The following is a 22651-nucleotide window of genomic DNA, read 5'->3' as shown; positions in this document are numbered from 1 at the left end:
AAGCAAGTGAATGAAAGAAAAACAGCTATCGTTACATGCAAATGAAGCCAATAAGAAAGAACGAGCACAAACAAGTGAGAGCACTGGATCCACAAGTAGACCTATTTGCACACAAAAAAATTTGCGGTAAATTTTAATGTAAATGCGGTTACTGAGTAGTGTGTGGTTAAATTTAAAGGCAATGCGGTTAAAATTTCGTCATTTGGATTCTTTAATATTAGAATTCACCGCAATTTACCGCATTCATACAAAAATGACCGCACACGCATAAGAGTAAAAGTCAAACATTCAATCCACCATATTCGAGTATGAATTGATTGTTATAAAACATTCTCGTTAAATACATGAAACTATTCTTTTTATAATACATATTATTTATTTATCTTTATTATTTGATGCAAATCTACGGCGGTGTTTTTTGGACGAAATACTACTCTGTTCGTCATTTTTTGTCTTTTTTCTTGAATTCAAATAATAAAGATAAATAAATAATATGTATACATGAATAGTTTCATGTATTTAACGAGAATGTTTTATAACAATCAATTCATACTCGAATATGGTGGATTGAATGTTTGACTTTTACTCTTATGCGTGTGCGGTCATTTTTGTATGAATGCGGTAAATTGCGGTGAATTCTAATATTAAAGAATCCAAATGACGAAATTTTAACCGCATTGCCTTTAAATTTAACCACACACTACTCAGTAACCGCTTTTACATTAAATTTTTCCGCAAATTTTTTTGTGTGTGCTGCCCAAATTTAACGTAAAAAGAGAAAAAAGAGCACAAAAAAAATTGGCAGTGTTTTATGAGTGTCAATGGACCATTTTCAATTTCTCCATTTTTCTCAAGTGTCTTTCCAAAACAGAAAACGCAATCGCTTTAAAAATAAAAATTCATTCAAGTTTTAGAATTTGCAAATAATTACGCTCTTTTTGCATCCATCACCGAGTAATACAAAAATGTTGCTTCTATCTATCACTCTGTGTCTCTGGTGAAAATAAATATATTCGGATGTATGTGAGCTTGCTTGATTCATTGTAATGTGGCGAAGTAAAGCCGTTAATGAAAGGAATATTAGCAAATTAAGACGATACGCAACGATTTATTTATGACAAACATTTTAAGCCATGATTATTTTTCTGGGGAGAGAAAATGAGCGGCGCCAAACATTCAACATATTCAGATCACTTGATAGACATTTGAGCCCCAATTCAAATTCCATCGAATGTTACTGTTATGAACTATGGCGGTGTTTCTATATCCTCTGCATAAGACATCTATGAAACTGGCCAAGAAAATATGATTTTATTTTTCACATTTCTTCAGATAAGTTTTCTTTAAGATGACAAAAAATAAAGATGTGTCGATCAGTTGTCGGCTTTCGTCCGGGTTTGTAAACACTACCACCAAATCTAGTAATAATGACTTGAAAACCTGGCCGAAAAGGAAATGAAAATCGGGTAATAAATCGCCGGTTACCATTAAATAGTTAACTTACTGATTGCGAAATATGTTGATGTTGCTGCTCCCCACCATCAACCAAGTGTGATATAAAGAGAAGTGCTGAAAACGTACATTGTCTTTATGAAACCATAAAATGAATTTTATGTTAACACATTTCAGTGTCTTAAAACAACGGTATTTCTCTGTGGGAGGAAAAGAAAAAAACAGCAGTCCGGGCTCCTTTTTGGCATGTGTCAATGAAAAATCTTGAAGTGTCGAGAGCATTCGGTGCACGCATGAATACCATAAAATTGATGATGGGCCACATATGTGCCTTCAGATTCGCTTTATGTTGGGAAAAAAATAGAAAAGCGTTAAAGCGAGACGCTTTTGTTTCTTTCGGCGTTTGCCACACGCTGCAAATCTTGACGAGGGAAGTGTGAAATGTATATATTATGAATATGATTAGCACATTAATAAATGTCGAAGAAGTTCTCAAACAATGTTTCTTTCACAGAGATTCCATTTCTTTTTGATTGCATGCGATTTGAAACGCTTAGCCATTTACAAATTATATAAATAAAGTGATATAAAGCATATCATTTTACATTTTTCGGAATATGTATGATTTTTGGTAATTGTTCTAATTGTGGTACTGCGTGCGGTCCACATTTTTTACCTTGTGCAATTGTTTCTTATGCTCGTTCGTTCGTGTATGATTTCATGAGATTAATGCTTTTTTTGCTTCGTCAACCATTCGAATGTGTACGAGTTACAGCCAATGTTGCCACCGCGACAAATGTCATTCTAGACAATACGCCTATACACATGTCGCAAAATCTAAATGAGATATGGGTTGAATTAAGAATCGTCATTTGTATGTGAAATTTTGTGAATTATTCGAATTAATGCGATTTTCAGCATACAATTCAAACACACTTTTTCAAAATACAATAAAAACCATTTTTGAATTCAGCGAGAAAAAACGTAGCTAAACAATAAGCAATTTTCGAGTTAAAATTCACGTGCAAAAATCCGACGACATAACAGACGAAAAATTAATGTAATAAATGAACAACACTTCAAAGAGAATGAAACGAGGGCAAAAATTCCCATCATAGAAAGAATGCACATTACAAAACAAACATATCATTTGATGAAACTTTTTGATTGTACGTTTGGGTTATGTTTTAAAGTATTCACGATTTGACTTTATGTGTATTTGGAATGCTTTAGCGACGAATATACTCTAATCGACAAAAAAATAACAAACGCAAGCCAAGTGCTGCGTTTTTTTTTCTGTTATTTTGCGACGCATAGCTTTCGTCATACATTTAGATAGAGATATTTGCAATCAAACATGACAGATTAACACCATACACCATAACAGGTGTAGCATATTTTTTCTCTGGCTCTCACATCAAAATATAAACATTAACAACAATTTTGAAACGGCAAATACAGTTTGAAGTTGAAAAATCGAGTTAGCAATGAGAGCGGGAGAAATGGTAGAGAAAAAGTATCACGCACTTCAAAGCACCAGCGTAATGAAAAGCGCTTTTAGATGAACAAACATTGGTAGGCACGCTGCATAGTCTGTTGCCTCTTGGTATTGTTTTCTTTTGGCCCGTAACTCTTGAAACATTTACATCAGATAAATATTTGCACTCGCAGTCATATTATGAGTTATACTAACAACATGTCAATTTTGTTGCGATTATAATTTATTTGGTTTTAGAAAGTTTATATGTGTGTATCTTGTGTCGTTGATGCGGGTGAAAAGTTGCAAAGCCTTACCCCAACCAACCGACCAACAAATACGCACGTAAACGTATGCGAGAGTATGTGAGTTCACATTTGACAAAAGCATATCGAATGCAACAACACACTTCGTACCGTAAATGTCATAATCATCTCACAACGATATGAATCATTTCATACTCGAGAAAACATTCTTGTAAAAAATACTTTCCATTTTTGTTGCTTCTGAGATTAATTAAGACGATACTCCGTGATGCATGACACATTTGCCTTTTGTGTGCGCATAACTCTATCTTCTTATCTGATTAGGTGGTAATAACACTACTTTGCTATTAAATGGCAATTGATGACTGATCACAACCATTATGCAAACATTTTAATAAGCTTGAAACGCATATACAACCATGTACAGCAATCTTCTTCCAATTAACCGATTATCTGCTTTATTTTATATGCTTCGATACCCGTTTCAATTCGACCGAAAATAATTTACTTTCTCTTTTAGCAGAACATTGACGCAAATATACTGGGTATAAAATTTAACTCGCCAAACACTATTTATAGTACTGATTTCACTAATTGCTAATTATTAAATGTGAACACACTCCAAATACAGACTTTCAAAAACATTCAAATCAATTTCCCATAAAAACATAACATATTGTCTAAACGGCAGCAATTTTCACATCTAAAAATCATATGTCACAGTCAAATCCAATTATAAAACGCTAATTCATTTCTGATACAATTTAACAGTATTTGGAATTTTCGCATACAATTACCCAATTTAAACATCATGTTGAGCTAAAACGATTTGAATTCATTACTTTTTATCAATTTTGTGATGATATGTTTGGCACTGAATTATGTATTCTAAATTGGAAAGGTTGAAAACAATTTGGTATTATGTAGTCTCCTCAAAAATGGTGCAAATTCAAATGAAATGGCTAGTTACATATATATTGCATTTCAACAACAGTTTTAAAAGAGAATTTGATTTTGGTATAATCTCTGCTTTGATATAATCAACCGTTAAACAGTTTTATTGGATAATAAATACAGTTTCAATTGAAATAAATATCGAAAAATGCAAACAGTTAAGGTGTTTACCCTTACTAAATTTAATTGAAACACCAACAGAGTCAGCTTTTTAACTCTCTCTGAGCGTCATTAAATAAACAAATAGGTTCGAACTCTTGCATTCTATCAGTATTGACAAGCACATTTACCATGTGAAATCAAATTATTCAAAGCATTTTCTGTTTCAAAAGGTATACTTATTTGAGCTGTGAATTTCACAGTGCATATAAATAATGAGTGTCAATGAGAGTAAAATTGGGTATATCTGGAACCGAGTTTTCCAACTTATGGCTTCTGTAGCTTCCTGATAAGAGAAAGTTGAGAAGTTGTCTTCGGTAAGTTTGAGATCTGGTCAAAACCCAAAACTTTACCGAAAACACTTCTCAATCACAAAAGCGACCGAGACACACATTTTTGATTTAAAAAAAAAAAAACAAGAAAGTGTATATAAAAACGCCCTAGACACGAGACTTCCGAGAAAATTGGTTGAAAAGAGCTGTGATCACATGAGTGTATCAAAAGTTGGTTTTTGTATATGAAAACAAAAATTTGTTGAAAATTTATATTATAAAAAGCAAATAACGGAAATTCAATATTTCACTTTCTTCGGGGTTTGATGTTTAATGTGTGCCAATGCCTTGAATCTCAGTTCGACAGTTATATAATTTAATTCCGTAAATTTGGTAAAGTTACTAAATTCGTTCTTCCTGTATAAATAAAAGTGAGTGATGTGACTTAGAGCGCGGTCTGATTAACATGCGTTTCTCGCTTTGCTTTGTACGCACTGATCAGACATATAGAAATATGTATAGTTTCGAGTGTATCCAGATATTGCGTGCTTCGTTTGGTTCACTTTCCGTTCGATTCCCCTTTTTTGCGCCAAGTTTATGCAAATTTCCGATTGGGAAAAAATGCTTCATAGACTCAGAGACTGTGATGCATACATGAGTGTAAAATTGGCAGCGTATAAAGGAAACGCAATTCCACGTTAACGTAATTACTGTCAAGATTTCCATCGCAATTTTTTTTCTCATGCCATTTATTTTTGTCATGTTCGTGGAAAATTGAGAACGGATGATGATCATAACGTATGTTACTTGCCTGCTTCCATTTTTTGTCGAATTTTTTTCTCGCCCAGTTGTGTTTTTCGTATGTGTAATGCTGAAAATTAGCGACGATTTCTTTTTGATCTTGGATTGGATGTGTTTGGCTTTCGTTTTCTTTGTGCAATTACTTGTGTTTTCGGCTGGGGCAACACGCCATGAGACAACATGACAAAATGTGTGCATGTTTGCTTTCATGAGTCTTATTTCATCGTCGCATCCCCAAAACGATAAAAATAACTTCAATCTTCATTTTACATCCAATGCAATATTTCTACTCTGTTCTCTGTCATTTTTTTCTTACATTTTGTACTCAGCGGACAGGATGCACTCGAAAAAGAAATGAAACCGCACATGGTAAATAGCGAGAAAAAAAAATGTTTCGTATTCTATGCCAAAATCTGCTATTTTGGTTTCATTTGACGCAAGTTGAATGAAACTGTAAAAAATCGTGCATCAGTTTAAAAGACGCAAAAAAAATTAAGACCGGCGACGACTAAAAAAAGAAAAAAGAAAGTCGTACTTGGTCGTTGTCCCAGTGAAAACATTCCAAGAAGCTAGAGCGATTTTAATTCTTCGCCTAACATGTGCGCATATTCACAGATGATATCATCATGGATGCGAGTAGCTTGTGCATTGTACGAAATGAACCGCAGATAAAAAAGACAAATTGCGTCTGTATATTCGCGTGCAGAATAAATATCCGAGGAAAGATCAGTGATTTAATTAGAAAAACATATGTTCAGTGGCGTTGTTGCACACGTCTGTTTGTCGACCGTCTGTATTTGATCCAATTTTAGATTGGTTGCGTGTTAAAGATACCCGTCTGTCACAAAAAGAAATAAAGACGACGACAACGTTCGAAAATGAACACGAGTCTGATTAACATTTTATGTGAATACGAAATTCTCGATGATTGGTGGAAAAGCGTGGCACGCATCGACTATGTCTTTTCCCCCCCGTATCACTATAAATGACAAATTCTTGAAGTGTTAAAATGCCTTTTTTATTTCATCTAATTGAAATCCAATTATTTCGGAAGCATCCGATTTTTAAATGAGACGATTGGAATTTATGGTCAAAGGGAATCACGTACACAGACGATTGAAAATAGAAGAATTTTCAATTGAATTCAGTTTCGAAATCGTGAGATCTTTTTTTTCTTTTCATTCTTCGTTCATCTTGTTTGTGAATGGATATAATGTTGCATACTTGTATGCGCTACAAATACGCGGTCGCTCAGTTGCAATAATTCTATTTTTGAAAGCCCTAATAAGGTTTTTACATTGCACACCATCAACAGCACCAATTTCACCTTGACAACAACTGTACGGCTGTGATGCTATTTTCAAATGGCAGTCGAAAGTTTTTAGATTAATTTTATTCATTCATATCCGGTCCAAAATTAAATACGCCGAAGCCAGAAGTCAGAGCCCCGGAAAATTGGAGGTTTTACATTTTTGTGGTTTTTATATAGTTGTTCAGAAGTTTGAAGGTAGAGATAAATTGATTGACAGCTGTTTAACCGAATATATGAAGAAAGGAGACAATTTCCGTGCACTCACGCTGAATGAAAAATGTGACCATTTCAAACCAACAAAGTAATGACCTGCGACAATAAGAAAATATAAAAAAAATAACGAAAAGATGCTGTGCCGGCCAGACATTTTGTTATATTGGAATTTTGGTTGCTATTTTTTTGGCACATGTATTCCCTTTTAGCTCTTTGTACGTTTATTTATGAAAAACAATTGAAGCGACATCCGTCTGCAAATTCAAAGTATCGTCTAGCTGGCACTGCATCGTCGCCACATTTGCTGTTGCCACGCCAAAGTGATATTCCCTATAAATATAGAACGGCATCTTCTCTATAACACACACGCACGTTCTATCAATCGGTTTTCTTTTTCTTTGTTGGATTCCTCTGTCTCTTTGTCGAATTTGATTGTGTTTCTTTTAGCTTAGATTGGCCATCGAATGCAATTTGTCTTTTGATGACAAAATTGTTGTCTATCTTCCGTTCTCCGGTGGAAAATTTGATTGACTAAAAATGGTTTAAATGTGCAGGAAAATGGATGAAATTGCTATTTGCTGATGATAGAATTTGTTGTAACGATTTTGACATAGAACGAACAAAGCAAAATGCTAAATCGATACAATAATGGTTTTGCTCTATTTCTAGAATGCAATTTTGGTTTTACAAAAAAAAAGAAATCAAGATTTCAACGACAAACGTATTTTCTTTGTGCATTTCTTTGTGTGCGCAATGCATATACACTTCCTTATACTTTTAATGTCGATGAGAGGGGGCACGCAAAGAGAAATGCACATGTGACATCACTGTCTATTTGCTATTAAAATTTATGTGGACAACATGCTATATCTTTATACCAAATGTTGTTCATCCGCACGTTTTATGTTCGAAATGTTATTAACCGATCTAAATATAGCTGAAAAATTAAATACTGTCTTTTGTTGCACACATAACTCTTGCAATAAAAATGTGAGACAATTCCGTTTTAATGTGTGGTAACAAAAATAGAAACATTGTATGGTCGGACGCGATTTGATTCCTTTAACCTTGACGGCGAATGTAACACGCCCATGAAAATTGCAGAAATCATCTGATCGAAACACATGCTCTCTCTCGCTTTATAACGTGTTCACGACAACTTGACATGAAATTGTGTATTTTTAGCTAATTTACACAGTGGTAAATTCATTGTAAATGCTATCTTTGAATGCCGGTCTCATTTCAACCGAGAGATTTTTCTTCTCCGTTGATCCTCCGGCGACAGATATTAATGATTGCGGTGCGTGGTCTTTAACCACTGGATTTTCTTTTCAGTCTATTCAGACAGATGAAAAAAATGCGCCGCCGATTCGAAGAATGAAAATAAAAATTCATTTTAAAAATAACGATGAAAAAAGTGTGAAATTCGTGGAAAAAGAGATTTCAATAAGCGATATTTTTTTTTTCGTTTCACTCAATCTCCACGCAAAAACCAATGAAAAAAATTCTTCGCAAAATTACGAGATGCATTTATTTTGGTACGCTTAATACAAATTCGGAGATTTTAGAGATGCTCTTGGAAAAAGTTTTCAGATGACACTCGGTCATTAAGGGAAACAGAGCACTGAAGTAAAATTCCATGCTAACGAGATACATAGCATGCGTTTGAATGAAACGCATGCAATTTGGGGTTTTCGCTTTCAATTTCTTTTATTTTTTTGACGGCGACTGTGGTAGTGGCACAGGCAACATTAGTTTTTCGGTTTTATTTGGCGACCATTTTGCACATTTATTAAATAAATTTGCGTACAAAATGTCATTTTAATATATACAATGCAAATACATGCAAATGCACAACAGTAAAAATATCTATATATATGCGCATACTCAGAGATAAGCAGCAACAGCAGCAAATGAGGAAGAGAGAAGAATTTAATATATTTTATCTGCATTTTGTAAATTACGAGGACCACAAAAAATTAAATGCACAATCAGCAGCAGTCACCAAAATTGCAATCCTTTTACAATGTGCAATGCACAAAAATGTAGATGAGACGGGTTCGAGTGATGAAAGAAAGAAAGATGCAGAGTAAAGGACAGAGAAAAAAAAAGCAAACTCGAAAAACAATACCAAAAATGCAGATTTACATAAATAATATTGAGAATTTTAAGTTAGCTCTCGCCTTTTTTGTCTGTGTCATTTGAGATAAGAAACTGTGTACATACAATTCGAAAATCATAAATTTCAAGTATGCTTAAGCAAACATTTAACCACCAATTTCGTTAGTGTGCACAACTCGAAGGCGAGTGAAGAATTTCACTATGATAATTATGAAAAACCAGGCTAATTATCTAGTAAAAAAAACTGGTTCAACATTTCAAGTATTTCTTCAAAATTCCACTTTCTATCTTGGAAATAATTTAGCGATTTTGGAAGGAAAACTATTTTGGCACTGACTGCAGCAAGCAACATTAATTGAAACAAGAATTACTATGATCAAAATTCCAACGGTTAAAACGCGGTGACATAATACAATTGAATGGGCCAGAATTAAAGTTGTTAATTACAAAGTAAAAACGTATTGCCGTGTTATTTCAAGAGATTCAACAAAGGAACGATTTCCAATTCTTATTTTAATCAATACTCGGCCAACAAACTTATCTTGAACTGTTGGATTTATATTTGGCATTGACGTTGACATATAACTTTAATTCTCTTGTATGCACGTCAATTTTGACAAAGACGTTGAAAACGTACTGTTGGCCGGTTTATTCGCAAACTACAAATGCCATCTAACTAAACAGAATACAGTTTATAATAGTCGAAGGCGAAATATAGGTTAAGTAAAGTATATTGACTATTTTTTTTTATCAGATTTATAACGATCATTTCTATTATCGATTTTAAAGTGCTATTCCACACAAAATCCGACCGCTTTTGAGTTTTTGCTTTTATCATTCTGAATCGCTTGAATGGCAATAATTTATTTCCACAATGCTGCTTGTAGTTATTCCATTACAGACCATGCGGTCTAAATATATTTATCGCCGACATTCTATAACATCTTTGCTTCTTCAGTGCTTGTTCTTTCTGCTAAATAAATAAATTTTATACAAAAAAAATCAATTGATTGGTGCGAAACGTTCTGTTTTCTACTTCCATCATCCGCTTGCCGAACGGAAACAATAAAAATTCCAATTGCACCGCGCATATGTTTGGTCTAGGATAGCCGTAGAAAACAGGGAACAAAGAAAATAAAAACATCAACGACAAAAACACCGTGCTTGTCGAATGAAAAGGACGGACAAAAGATACAAATCACTCATTGAAAATGTATTGCAATATACCTTATTGCAATGTAAACAATTATTCATAAACATGATCGGTGGAAAAAAACCAACCTTTAGAATTTCCTGCAATTAAAAGAAGCATGTAAACACATTTAGAGGAAGTTTCAACGGTATCAAAACAGTTTTTCTGTCTTGGTGGTTTTTTCTCTATTTATTTAGTCGAATTGTTTTGTGACCAAACATCCATAACAATAATCAAATGCTACAAAATAATTGCAACGGAATTTCGAGCGCATCAAGTTATCTATATTTCACTGTTGTCATATATTGTACTGTACAATTTGTATTTATTTCTACTTTTTGAAGTTATTTTGAAGAGGTAAAATAGTCAGACAATTCAATCGAAACAATAAATACATCGATATTCTTCTCATTTCAAGTCTAATTTAGAAAGAAAAAAAAACGAAAATCATTCTCTCTCTTTCACGTATATTTTTTCTGCTTTTTCATCTCAGAATTTTTGAATTGTCTTGAAAATAGTAGTTCTCACTTCTGCGCTAGCACGTTTAACTTTGGTATAGTAGGTTAGGTGCCATGACCAACCAATGAACCGATTCATTTGTTTGGAATTCAATTCTTCAGTTCGTTTATTGAAACTTCTTACGTGCTTCTGTATTCGTGACTAGTTTAAAAAAGATGAAGAAATAATCGAAGAGAGAATAGATGAAAAGAGGTTTAGATCAAGTGTTTATTTACTCTATTCATCGTGTTTGCTTCAACCTAAAAAGAAGAGATTCAAAACAAACTGTTGCGTTTTTTGTTTAAATAATTTAACAATTGTGGAGATTATCACGAATGTGTTCGAAAAAATGATGCGTAAATTCAATCGACATAGACATGATTCCGGGAAAATTGGTGTTACAAATGAGAGATGATGAGATACAATGAGAATAAAAGATATCCCATTGATTTTTGTTCAATTGCATTTAAATCTCGCTTTAAAAAAAACCATACCATCAAATTGATTCCGTTCAGTTTTATTTACAATTCGCAGATTCGTTTATTTATCACATCCATTTTTTTAAATTTGAAATTCAGAGTAATATAAAATGAATATTAAAAATACGCCCTCTTTCCATATTCATATAATATAAATATATTTCGATTTAAATTTAATAATAAATTTCATTCTCTCGTTACAGTTGATACAATAAAATCACAACAACAATACGGCACAAACTACGACACTGTCAACAAGACGACCGATAAATTTCGAAATATTGATGAATGATAAATACAGACAGGAGGATTTTTTTTATTCGAAATAATCAAATAGAGATAAATTATATTTTGAATGAGATATTCAAGCGAGAATAAAAAAAAAATATAATTTCCAACAAAATCGATACGTGACTGAATTCAAAAATTTATTTTAACGAGACCGACGAGTACAAATACGAGCAGCAGAACAGATAACGAGACATCAACTGTGTGTACGATAAAAGTAGGCGAATCAGAGGGCAAACCCACATTTCAAACACAGAGAGAAGCAAAAAAAATGGATTTATTGAAGATGTTTTTATTGATGGCAATTTTCATGTTGCAAAATTGCTGCAGCGATTCAGCATCAAATCAAGCATTCACATTGGAACCGGAAGATCATTCAGTGTTAATCGGCTCATCGGTGATATTGCCATGCCGTGTCGAACATAAACAGGGTGTATTGCAGTGGACAAAAGACGATTTTGGGCTTGGTTGGCAACGCAATTTGAGCTTAAGCGGCTTTGAACGATACACCATGATTGGCAGCGATGAAGAAGGCGACTATACGCTAAAAATTGACCCAGTTACTTTGGACGACGATGCCAAATATCAATGGTAATTTAAAAATCGAACGTAAAAAAGTCGACATATACTAATATATTCTTTGTTTTAATCCTGCCGAATGCAGTCAAGTCAGTCCAGGACCTTTAGGACAACCAGGCATTCGCTCACAATTTGCAAAATTAAATGTTTTAGTGCCACCAGAGGCACCGCGTATTTTGCAGGGTGATTTCATGTTAACCACCGAAAACAAAGACATCGAATTGGATTGCATTTCGATTGGTGGAAAACCGGCAGCAACGGTAAGAAAAATTGTCGCAGAGCTTGTTGTAATTTAAACAACACTGGCCCAATCACATCCGATTTTTCTTTCTTTCCTTCTTTCAACACAAATAAAACACGCTTTTTTATCACGTTTTACACTTCAATTTACAAAGTTGACATGGTTCGATGGAAATGGCAACGAAATAACTGAAGGCGTTAAAAAATCCGAGGAATTATTATCAGATGACAAGAGATTTACCGTGAAATCAACGCTTCAAATGCGAGCGCAAAGTGAGCATCACAATATGACATTCACGTGCCGTGCCAAGAGTGCTGCCGATAAAACGGTGAAAACTGTTGAAATCAAAATTGAGGTAAATTGGATTAAAGTGACGATGTGTATATAATTGTTGCTGCTGCTGGTTTTTATTCTATCTTGATTCTTCTTTCTCTTGCAAACGCTTGAGTTTTTACATTGGTATTGGAAATCGCTTGAAATTGCTAGATTTGTTTGCATACTTTACCTAACTAATCTCGATTATGATTTAACAAAAAAATTCTTAGACTTACTTAATGCATACACAAACAGAACACTTAAGAGGGCAACTTTTTCAGTAGATTGATTTTACCGTAATTTATGAGTAATTTAAGAAAAAAAGATATTGATTTTTCTCCATTTGTTATCGGTATCTTTATTTAGGTTCAATTTGCACCAAAAGTGAAACTTTTTATTGACAGCAAGTTGGCACCCACCAAAACTTACTTTAATTCGACATCGGCCACACAATTGAAAGATTCATCAATTTTGGATGGTTCTGAAGTACATTTCAAGTGCGAAACCGAAGCAAACCCAAACGATGTACAAATCAAATGGTTTATAAATGACACACTTGTTATTGGCGATTATACAACTGAAATGGTAATTTTCTCTCTCTTTCTCTCTCTCACATGTACACTATTTTTCTACCTCATTTTCTTCTTTTCTATTTAATCCATACATTCGGTAGAATATTTCTCTAATTTTATTCACATGTTAGTTCTTAGAATCATCAATTGCGAATTCATTTTGTAAACACATTTTCGAATCGAATATCATTGAATTTAATTATTTCTCGTTGTGTAGGCAATTTATGCGGTAAATCGAAGTCATCATAATGCTGTGGTCAAGTGTGAGGCAACCAACGAAATTGGTACAACTCATAAAGAAACTACTTTAGATGTTCATTGTAAGTGAATTTAAACCTCATTTCGATTCGAATCATTTAAGTATTGAAAGGTCGATTTAAAATAAAAAAAAAAATCTTTATTTAGATCCACCATCATTCGTCGAAACGCCAAAATCGGTTGAAGCCGACCGAGGCGATAAAGTAACATTAACGTGTTCCGCACAAGGAAATCCATTGGAAATTGTTTGGGTGCACGATCCTGTCGATAGGGTATGAATAAAATATAATTTCTAGTGAAATTCCTCGTCTTTGATTCACAATCGAATTTTCCGATCGAATCCCAAAATGTCATTCTTTATATTGTGCAATATCGATTTCTTTCATTCAATTTATTAATTTCAATTCTAGATAAATTATCATCCCAAAGTGGTGGGAACGAAGAAAAAGTTAAAATTAATAGTATCAAGTGATACGGCCGGTCGATATTTCTGCAAAGCAAGTGTACCTGGTTTTCCGGAGATAAAATCAGCGGCCGATGTATTTTTGAAATCACCACCAAAAATCACCTCAAGCAATCAACAATTTGGCACAGTTGGCGATACCACACATTTAGAATGTTCGGCTATCTCTATTCCACGGGCACGGCACATTTCATGGAGTTTCCATGGTCGCGAAATAAACGGAAGCAGTGATCCAGAATTTTCAATTTTAGAAGAAACAAATGATCAAGGCATCAAATCAACGCTCGTCATTCGCAACAGTCAAGCCTGGCATTTTGATAAATATAATTGTTCGGTCGTGAATGATTATGGAACGGACATATTGACGGTGGACTTGTTACATTCGCAAACCGTTTGGCGTTACGTAACATCAGCAGCAAATTTACCGATTTTTATAACAATTGCCATAATGACGGTGGTCATTTTGATAGTTATCGTGTGTTTTGTATTCATCAAAACAATGGGTCACAAGGCACGTCAAGTAAAAAACGAAAAACAATTCATTCCACACGACAATTACATGCTGAATTTCTCTGACGTGAGTACATTTTTGCATGCACACAAAACAATACAAATATTATTGTAAATTTAAATGAACAATTTCGATAATTAAAATGACGTTCGTAATTATTAAATTGAGTGAATAAATTTAAAATAGGAAAACTCCAGCACTGATAAATGTTGCAAGGAAAGTGATCGATCATCGCCAAGCAGTGACTACAAAATCAAACAAGGTTCGTCCGAATCCAATTATTCGCTTCCGTCAACCGTTTCCGATAACACATTGCTGCAAATCATAACAAACAACGTGAATAGCATTCCGTTTGATAAACCTGTTGCTTACAGGTAAATATTTCTCTACACTTACTTTCTGAATATATTTATTTTTGGTAAAACTTCATATCGATTATTATCTAATAAATTTTATTGATAGAAAATCATTGAACTATAGTGACGATGATGCTTATTATAAATCAAAAGAAGCTCAAAATTCATACGGATCCATCACGGCAATTAAAAATCGGTAAATATATATAGTCAAATATAGTTCGAAAATTTACATAATTTTCACCTCATGTTTATCTTTCAAATATTCTCAACAATAGAAACTCATTGGATTATGATGACGATAGATATTACATTGCAAATAATCTTCGCAATTATGCAATGCATCCGAATCCTAGTCCAGTGCAAAATCCATACGTGCAAAAGCCAATTGTTGTGTCAAACTTTCCATCAAATCGACTGTTGAGCCAAGTGAAACGTTCATCACTCACAAACTCACCGACCGATCCAAAACAAGATGTTGGAATACCACGAAGTAGCATCGTCTAGCCTCAATGCCATCAGTATCATCATCAAATAACATTGTAATGAATTTAATCTTAAAGGTGCTTCATCAACTCAATCGAGAGAGAGAGATAGAGAAGCACTTAATAAATATCAAAGATGCAACAAGTCCAATATAAGTCAAAACTCGTAGAAGCATTCACAATATGGGTCTGGTTGCAACTCAACCAAAATACTCGTCACAATAAATTAATTCGTATTTATGTATTGATTGTATAGAATTAAAAGAAGAAAAAGAAAAACGTGAATTATGACAAAATCGGGTTTGCAGCGATGACGATTAATTTAGATTTAGAGATCTCTCATTTTATTAGACGGTAAACGATTACAACGTTTATAAAGCAAACTCAATAAATGTCATATTTGTGGTCAGATTAAAATGATATAAATCATTTCACTGTGACCACACGAATAATGACTTCGTGCTGCTATCGCATAAAGAATATCATCTTATTATTATTGAAATCTTATCATTATGCTAAATAACAATAGCTATTTTAATCTTTCAATTCATTTCAAAATATCTATTTAACCCGAGCAAATATTAGCTATTTTAGTCATTTAAGGATTATATTTTCGAAAATAAGTAAGCGTTTCATTTAGTGCATTATAAAGCGTTAAATTCCATTCGCGTTTTGAATATATAATTACGTATCGTTTAATTTAATGAGTAAAGAAAAACGAAAATTATAACCTGTGATATAAAAATCATTGATCCCTTCTTTTCATGTAAATACATTTTCATCGAGTATTATTCATATTATTATTATTTTCGGTAAATTTCATAATATTTGAAATTCAATTTTGAAACCGAACTCCGAATTCTTCAAAATAAGTTTTAATTGATTTCTTTAAAATAAAAGAATTAACAAAAATTATAGAGTTTTTTTAAATGACACGAAAATTTTGCAAAAAAAAATTTGACTCTTTATCACAACGAAAAGCTGTATATCGTTGTTTACTGCATGAATGTAAATATAAATGACTTTGTCATGTTTTAATTAAAAAATTTCAATATACCTTAGGACACGTCACATTTATAGTAGAATTTAAGTTTAGCTAGAGATGAATTTTAAATCATTCATTTAATATTTACTATGCAAAACTCTTATATAGTAATGAATCAATACAAACATGTTAAGCTAAAAACAAAACCTGTAGAAGCAACTCATAAACACAAAGTTCTAAATAAAGAATCTTCATTCCGAATAAATTTAGCATGTATAGTCGTTTTCAATAAGATCTGTTACAGCGAACCGTCAAAATTTTGAACAAACAACATACCCTCAACAAAATTCAAACCAAATTGACACGTTTAACTAAGGAGCCTTGTGTACTTTTGAATGGAAATGCGTTCCGAAATTCATTGTATTAGTTTGACAACACAGATCTTTTTGGAAACGACTATACTTATTTGATATATGATAGAAAACTTGCTATTTCTCATCTTGATTGCAAATCTTCAAGTGAAAACTTTCACAATTTTCAACATGAACTTGTTCTAATGCTCAATGGATAGCTTGATTCCAATGAATATTCCATGGTTCAATTTAATTTTATAAGGCAGATTTTCAACTCAATTAAACTCAATGCACAAAGTTCGATGGCCCCCTTAGATTATGTTGCTGTTGCTATTTTATCTGTTGTGAAAACACTTGATCAAAACCCAATTTTCGTTTTGTGGAAATATATAGCTGTAACATGAAGAAAAAAATGTGAGTTTGATTTTACTTTAAAAGTTTCGAAGCATTACATGCATTGTCCATTTTCGCCATTCGAAACAACTATTCTATATCAAATTAATATTTCATCAAAATATACATTGTTCAACGCGTGGTAAGAGAGATTTACTGAGTTCTCCAGTGAACATAAATGGCTTTGTTCGGTCTTTCGTATTATTCAGATATTTATTGTCAATTTTGGATATATCGCATTTATCGATGATTGTTGTGAAATTTGAGTTGCTTCATCATCATTGTCGTTGTCTTTTTCGCGTATGTGCTCACAAAAGTTCTGCTTCAATTGTTCGCAGTGACTAGACATTGTTCAATCGGTTATCTTTTTTTCGCTACTTTTACAAGCGGTTAAATGCATTCTTTCTTTATTTCGCTTTGGAGTTGTTTTGTCGTTCTCATTTCATCACAAATTGATGAAAAAGAAAAAAAAAACCAATACAAAGAGAGAAAGATAAGAGCAAGAGGAAAATTGAAACATAAAAATAACCTTTGTATATATATATGGTATTTTCTTTTTTCGTTTGCCACATCCCTTCAAATTCAATCAATTTCATTTAAGCTTTTCGATTTCTATTATGCTCCAAGAATGGGGGCGCACTGCACCAACCGAGCCAAAAAATCGACGCAATGAAAATCTTAAGACAAATCAATTTCTCCTACATTAAACATCCTCAATTCTGAATGTTCTCCATACGACCAAAAAAAAAATTGCATATCTATTTGTCTCGGTTTTTCTCCATAAAATGGTATTTGGTTCCTTGACTCTCGTATCGCATATCCTTTTGGCTTAAACACACATACACACAGTCCCTCTAACGCTTATGTGAATATTGGGAAGAGGTAGCATTAAAACCGATATTAGTTTTGAAACACGGATAACAAACCGACAGAAGAAAGCTACCGAACGAGAATTGGGGAGAGAAAAAAATGAGTTTGCTACCAATTGAATTGAATGCACTATGGCACTATAGAATGAATGAATATGGAATGACAAAAAAAAAATAAACGAAAAACTTACAAAACCATGGCTCGCACCAAGCGCAATTTCAATGGCCATTGATCCGTTTATATCGTTGGATTTCTCCCTTATTCCACTCAGATAATTGTGTGTATAGTGTATTGAATTTTTTTTTCTTGTTTTGTCCCACTTCCTTCTGCACAATTTCCGTTATAAATCTCGAGCTTCAGGTCCTGATCTCGTACAGGAAAACGAAGTTGTTATCTCGACATTTTGGCCGTTACACATATTCCAGTGTCCCAGTGGCATTGTGTCACAGTAAATGTAGCGTTATGGGTGAAGAATTATCCACAAATATCGAAAACGACGATAACATTTATGGAATATATGTATTTTTTTAATTTAATGTTGACTCATTTTGCCTGGCATTAGCCATCGAATGAGTCATTGGCGCTTCTCTTTTTTTTAATTTTCTGTAATGGACAAACAGCGACCGTGTGTAATGTATCATGGTTAGTCATGCAATAGTGACTCGCACGGTGTACGCACTTATGTATGTGTATGTGCACTGTGCAATGATAATTTTTATGACAAAAATAAAACACAACACGAGGACATTTCGATCGATTTCGTCAAGTGACTTCTTGATGAGTTTGAGTTGAAAAGTTTTACGATGTTGTATTCACTATATTATTATTGGGCGGATTTCATTGAAAAACATGTTTGCTTGACGTGACACATCTATGATGAGAAAATTGTTATCGTCTTTTATCAGAAACACGTGAAGACACAACTTTTATCGCGCACACAAAATGTCATTAGTGCTGAACACAACAAATTCCATTGATTGTTCACAAAATGTTCAACGATAACATTTTTACCAAACCAATTTAATAAAGTTACACTGACGACGACAATTATCTAAACAGTTGAATAAATTCCATAATGTGATATGCTAGTTATTTCATTTCTAATTTATCTTAACATTTCAATCCTTATCAAAACGAAGGTCAATTTGCAATAGTTCTTTTGATTGACATTAGCATGGTTTTTGCATTTTCTGCAACGACAAAGAAATTCCTATGTGCATTTTATCTAAACATAGATGATAATTTGTAAATATTCCATCTGAAAATGGATTTGTGAAAGCAAATACAAACTTTTTCAATATTCATAAGATCCACACAGGTATTTGGTTTTTTCGGAATTGAATTTTGCACTTTGCACTGGTTATCTGATTCAGAGAAAAACTGGCCGTAAAACTGTACAAGCTAAAAAGTGGTACGATACTATGATGGATTTCTTCTTTAATTATGGTAACATTTCATCAATCGTATTACGTATCATGTTTTACATGCAATCCGATTAAAACGTTTGGTCAAAAATGCAATGGAATGAGTGTGACTGTGTGAATTGAATGTTGGATTTTACAATTTATTAGTGCCGGTTAGTAATAAGAGTAGTATATTTATATGATGCATTTACGGCACTTTGGATATTATTCTGTTTTTGGGATTTGATCGGATTGGAAATGGAAAATCCGGATTGGAATAGGTTCGCGTGAAACCATTTAAAATCACAAAGCTCATGTTGAACAAGTAAAAGGCATTTGCAAATGTAACACTCATTCCATCTTTTTCATATAGGAAGTAGTTCTTAGTGCAAAACGAGTATGGGACGACATTCACCGAACTGCATTCTGTGCAAAAAGACAAGTATAGGTAAAAGTCGGAAGGAACGAACGAGAGCGAGGGGAAGGGTAAAAGAAGGTTAAAGTGGAGAGAAGAAACAAAAGAGAGATTTACTCTAAATGGCCTTCAAGATAGAAAGAATACATTTTGTACATAGATATGCATGCGTTTGTGTTCATGTTTATCTGTTTGCGTTTGAATGGAGCTTCTGTTGTTTATTTTATATACCTATAAACAGACGATAGTGGTTTCCATAAACGTGTTTTCCATTGCATTCAGTTGTATGGCGGATGGCATTGGTTTCTCGTTGAATATATCTGCAAAATAAATTGAAATCGCATTGAGGTGGTAAGTTTCATATAAATAAAATGAAACCATCCATCCACAACTACAGCAGACATCAATCATTCGGTATAACAATTTTAAATAGACAAAATAATGAACAAATCCTTTACTCACTGAATTTACACCCGTTGAGTTGAGCAAGCGATGAACGGCAACAACCATCCAGCTAAAATACCAAATGAACTCCACGTTGCTTATATCCGACGATATCAAGCAAAAGCTGAGTTAAAGTGAACCTATCAAAACAGGATTATTAAGTATTGATCAAATTTCAAGTAAATGTTTTATTTGTATTCTGTTTCTCTGTCCTCTTCTTTCAGCCACAAGTTTGTTCGATATAAAGCATCTGTGTTCACGCGGCAAATGTATATGGCGCAACAAAATAGCCAAATGTTTATTTAAGTACAAAAGAAGATTCTTATCCCCATTCTCAATTGCAACTGAAATTCAATTTGAGCTTTCATTCGTTTTTAATACCATTAGAGTTTCGATTGCATAAAATGTTTGTAGTAGAAGTAACAATAATCGAATAACAGAGAGTCTTTGTCGGTGAGAGTGGGAGTGAGAGAGAGAGAGAGAAAACCACTTATAATTGCAAATCGAAAATGAAAACGAATTGTTTTGTCTACGATTAAAATTGCCATTTTAATGCGAATACGATGCGGTGTTGCTGTGAATGACCATTCAATGAACGTCTTAAATTCGATAATTTTCTTGTCAAGTGTTTTTGGTGTGAATATACAATAATGACAAGGGTTTAAAGCTGCAACCAGGCACACTCAACGGACGGAATATAAATTCGACACATTTCTTACACGATTTCATGATGACAATGAGCAACACCAATATTTGAAATAGATGAAGAAGATTCAGACAACATTCTTCGCATACTTTAAGAGGTCAAACGGCCATTCTTCTTTGATTTGCAGAGAAACGAAGTGAGTGAAGAGAGGGGGCGAGAGAGAGAGAGAGAATAACACCCATAGGCAATTCCGAAGAAATTCAAAAAACCAATGTAAAATAAACTTGAACACACTGCGTTACAAAATACGGCATTACGATAATAAACAGACCCTTAGTTATATTTCAATAAAATACACAATTTCAATGTGGCGGACTCAAGAAGAGGGAAAAAAACTTTAGTGAATCAGAGAACGCTTGTAATAGTGGGAACGAATGAATCGAATCGATTCAAAATAGATGTGTTTTCTTTTGCAAATGTTGGTTTTTATTCGACTTTTTGACCGTTACCACGGCACATATTGTGAAGTCAGGTTGGTCTGTCTTTTTCCCTTTTTTTGTACGATACAAACATGCACAAAACTATGTTGCGCTTCTTATAAAATTATAAGGCAAGTAGCTTTGTGTGACTGGCATCCCCATTTGGATAGTTTAAGAGGACGAAAACTGTCTGAAGTTCAAATAAAACATAATAAATACATTGTAAAGCATATGGCATTTTGTGGGACACAACACCCACCGATACAGATGTACCAAGGAAAAATTCAGGCAACTGGTGAAAATGGTCGCTTTTCAAATCTTTTTTCAAGCAATGTATTTTTTGGCGTGGGATGGAGACAAAAACGATTTTAATTATATCCAATGAGAATAATGAAAGTATTTTTCTAATGTGCGTTACATTTGAATGCTTTAGAATAAAAAGAAAATATTGTTTGCTCGTACATCGGTATTGCATTTCAAAGCGAGACCACAATTTCGTTACTAGACGAATACGAAATATTGGATTCTTGTATTATACAAATAGATGTTTCGCTTTGTATTAACAATTGCATCTAATGTTCTGCTATCTTTTAACAACAAAATGTGGTTTCGCTTGGTGGGACGCCGACGTCGACTTCTACTATCTCGCTTACCAAAAACTGATACAAAACTCAAAGTGAAGGTCAAAATACATTCGTTATCAATGATTTGTTTTGCTCAGCAAAATATAAGCCAGATACAATTAGAATAGAATGTTGTTTGAGCCAATTTACATGAAAAATCAATCATTTTTCATATTGAAAAATATCGATATTTCAATGAGAAATTCCGACGAAACTTCATCCAAAGAGCTAGCAAGCGGGATTTTGGAATTGGACCCTAATTCACTGAATTCAGCCATAATTCAGGCCATTATTGCGCTCCATGACCAAATGCATGCAAGAGTGAGGAAGAGAGCGTCAAATGGCACCGTTAAACTGCGTCGATATAATTCTAATATTTCGTATTCGTCTAATAACAAAATTTGGTTTCGCTTTGATACGCACCCGATATGATTCGCATTTCGATATGCGAGAATACAATACACTCTTATATTATTGGGATTACCCCAAACACATTTTTGGATTTTTTACCATGATTACTCCAAAAGGATTCAGAATGACTCCAAATGGATTAAATTATTATTTTGTAAACAAAGAAATAATTTTCATAGTCAAATTTTTTATATTGTTTTCTGAAGTTTTACGGAAGCACGAATTACTTTTGAAACACCCTGACATCTCTGATGTTGTGAATTTTACAACAGAACGTTCACAAAATCTTTATGTCAACGAACGTTGTGAATTGTCTAACAATCGTTGTCATTGTGAATATACATATGTCATTGTATATTGTACGT

General features: G+C 33.4%; 1 protein-coding gene across 4 annotated transcripts in view; it reads left to right on the top strand.

Annotated features, from left to right (window-relative positions):
- The window catches only part of LOC116344168 (irregular chiasm C-roughest protein-like), a 115124-nt gene extending 99191 nt beyond the window's left edge, over positions 1-15933 (top strand). For all 4 annotated transcript variants that reach the window (XM_031772596.1, XM_031772595.1, XM_031772598.1 and 1 more), the window contains 10 exons: positions 11400-12075; positions 12149-12323; positions 12459-12659; positions 12986-13204; positions 13409-13511; positions 13597-13721; positions 13860-14489; positions 14610-14797; positions 14886-14975; positions 15058-15933. In XM_031772596.1, coding sequence (XP_031628456.1) covers positions 11756-12075; positions 12149-12323; positions 12459-12659; positions 12986-13204; positions 13409-13511; positions 13597-13721; positions 13860-14489; positions 14610-14797; positions 14886-14975; positions 15058-15286 — 2280 coding nt within the window. In that variant the 5' untranslated portion in view covers positions 11400-11755 and the 3' untranslated portion in view covers positions 15287-15933. The remainder of the gene's footprint in view (positions 1-11399; positions 12076-12148; positions 12324-12458; positions 12660-12985; positions 13205-13408; positions 13512-13596; positions 13722-13859; positions 14490-14609; positions 14798-14885; positions 14976-15057) is intronic.
- The last annotated feature ends 6718 nt before the right edge of the window (positions 15934-22651 follow it).

The sequence above is a fragment of the Contarinia nasturtii genome, unplaced genomic scaffold (genome assembly GCF_009176525.2).
Source record: "Contarinia nasturtii isolate CC-2019 unplaced genomic scaffold, AAFC_CNas_1.1 Cnas_scaffold_1037, whole genome shotgun sequence".
Lineage (NCBI taxonomy): Eukaryota > Metazoa > Arthropoda > Insecta > Diptera > Cecidomyiidae > Contarinia > Contarinia nasturtii.
This window is presented reverse-complemented; position numbering and strand designations above follow the sequence as displayed.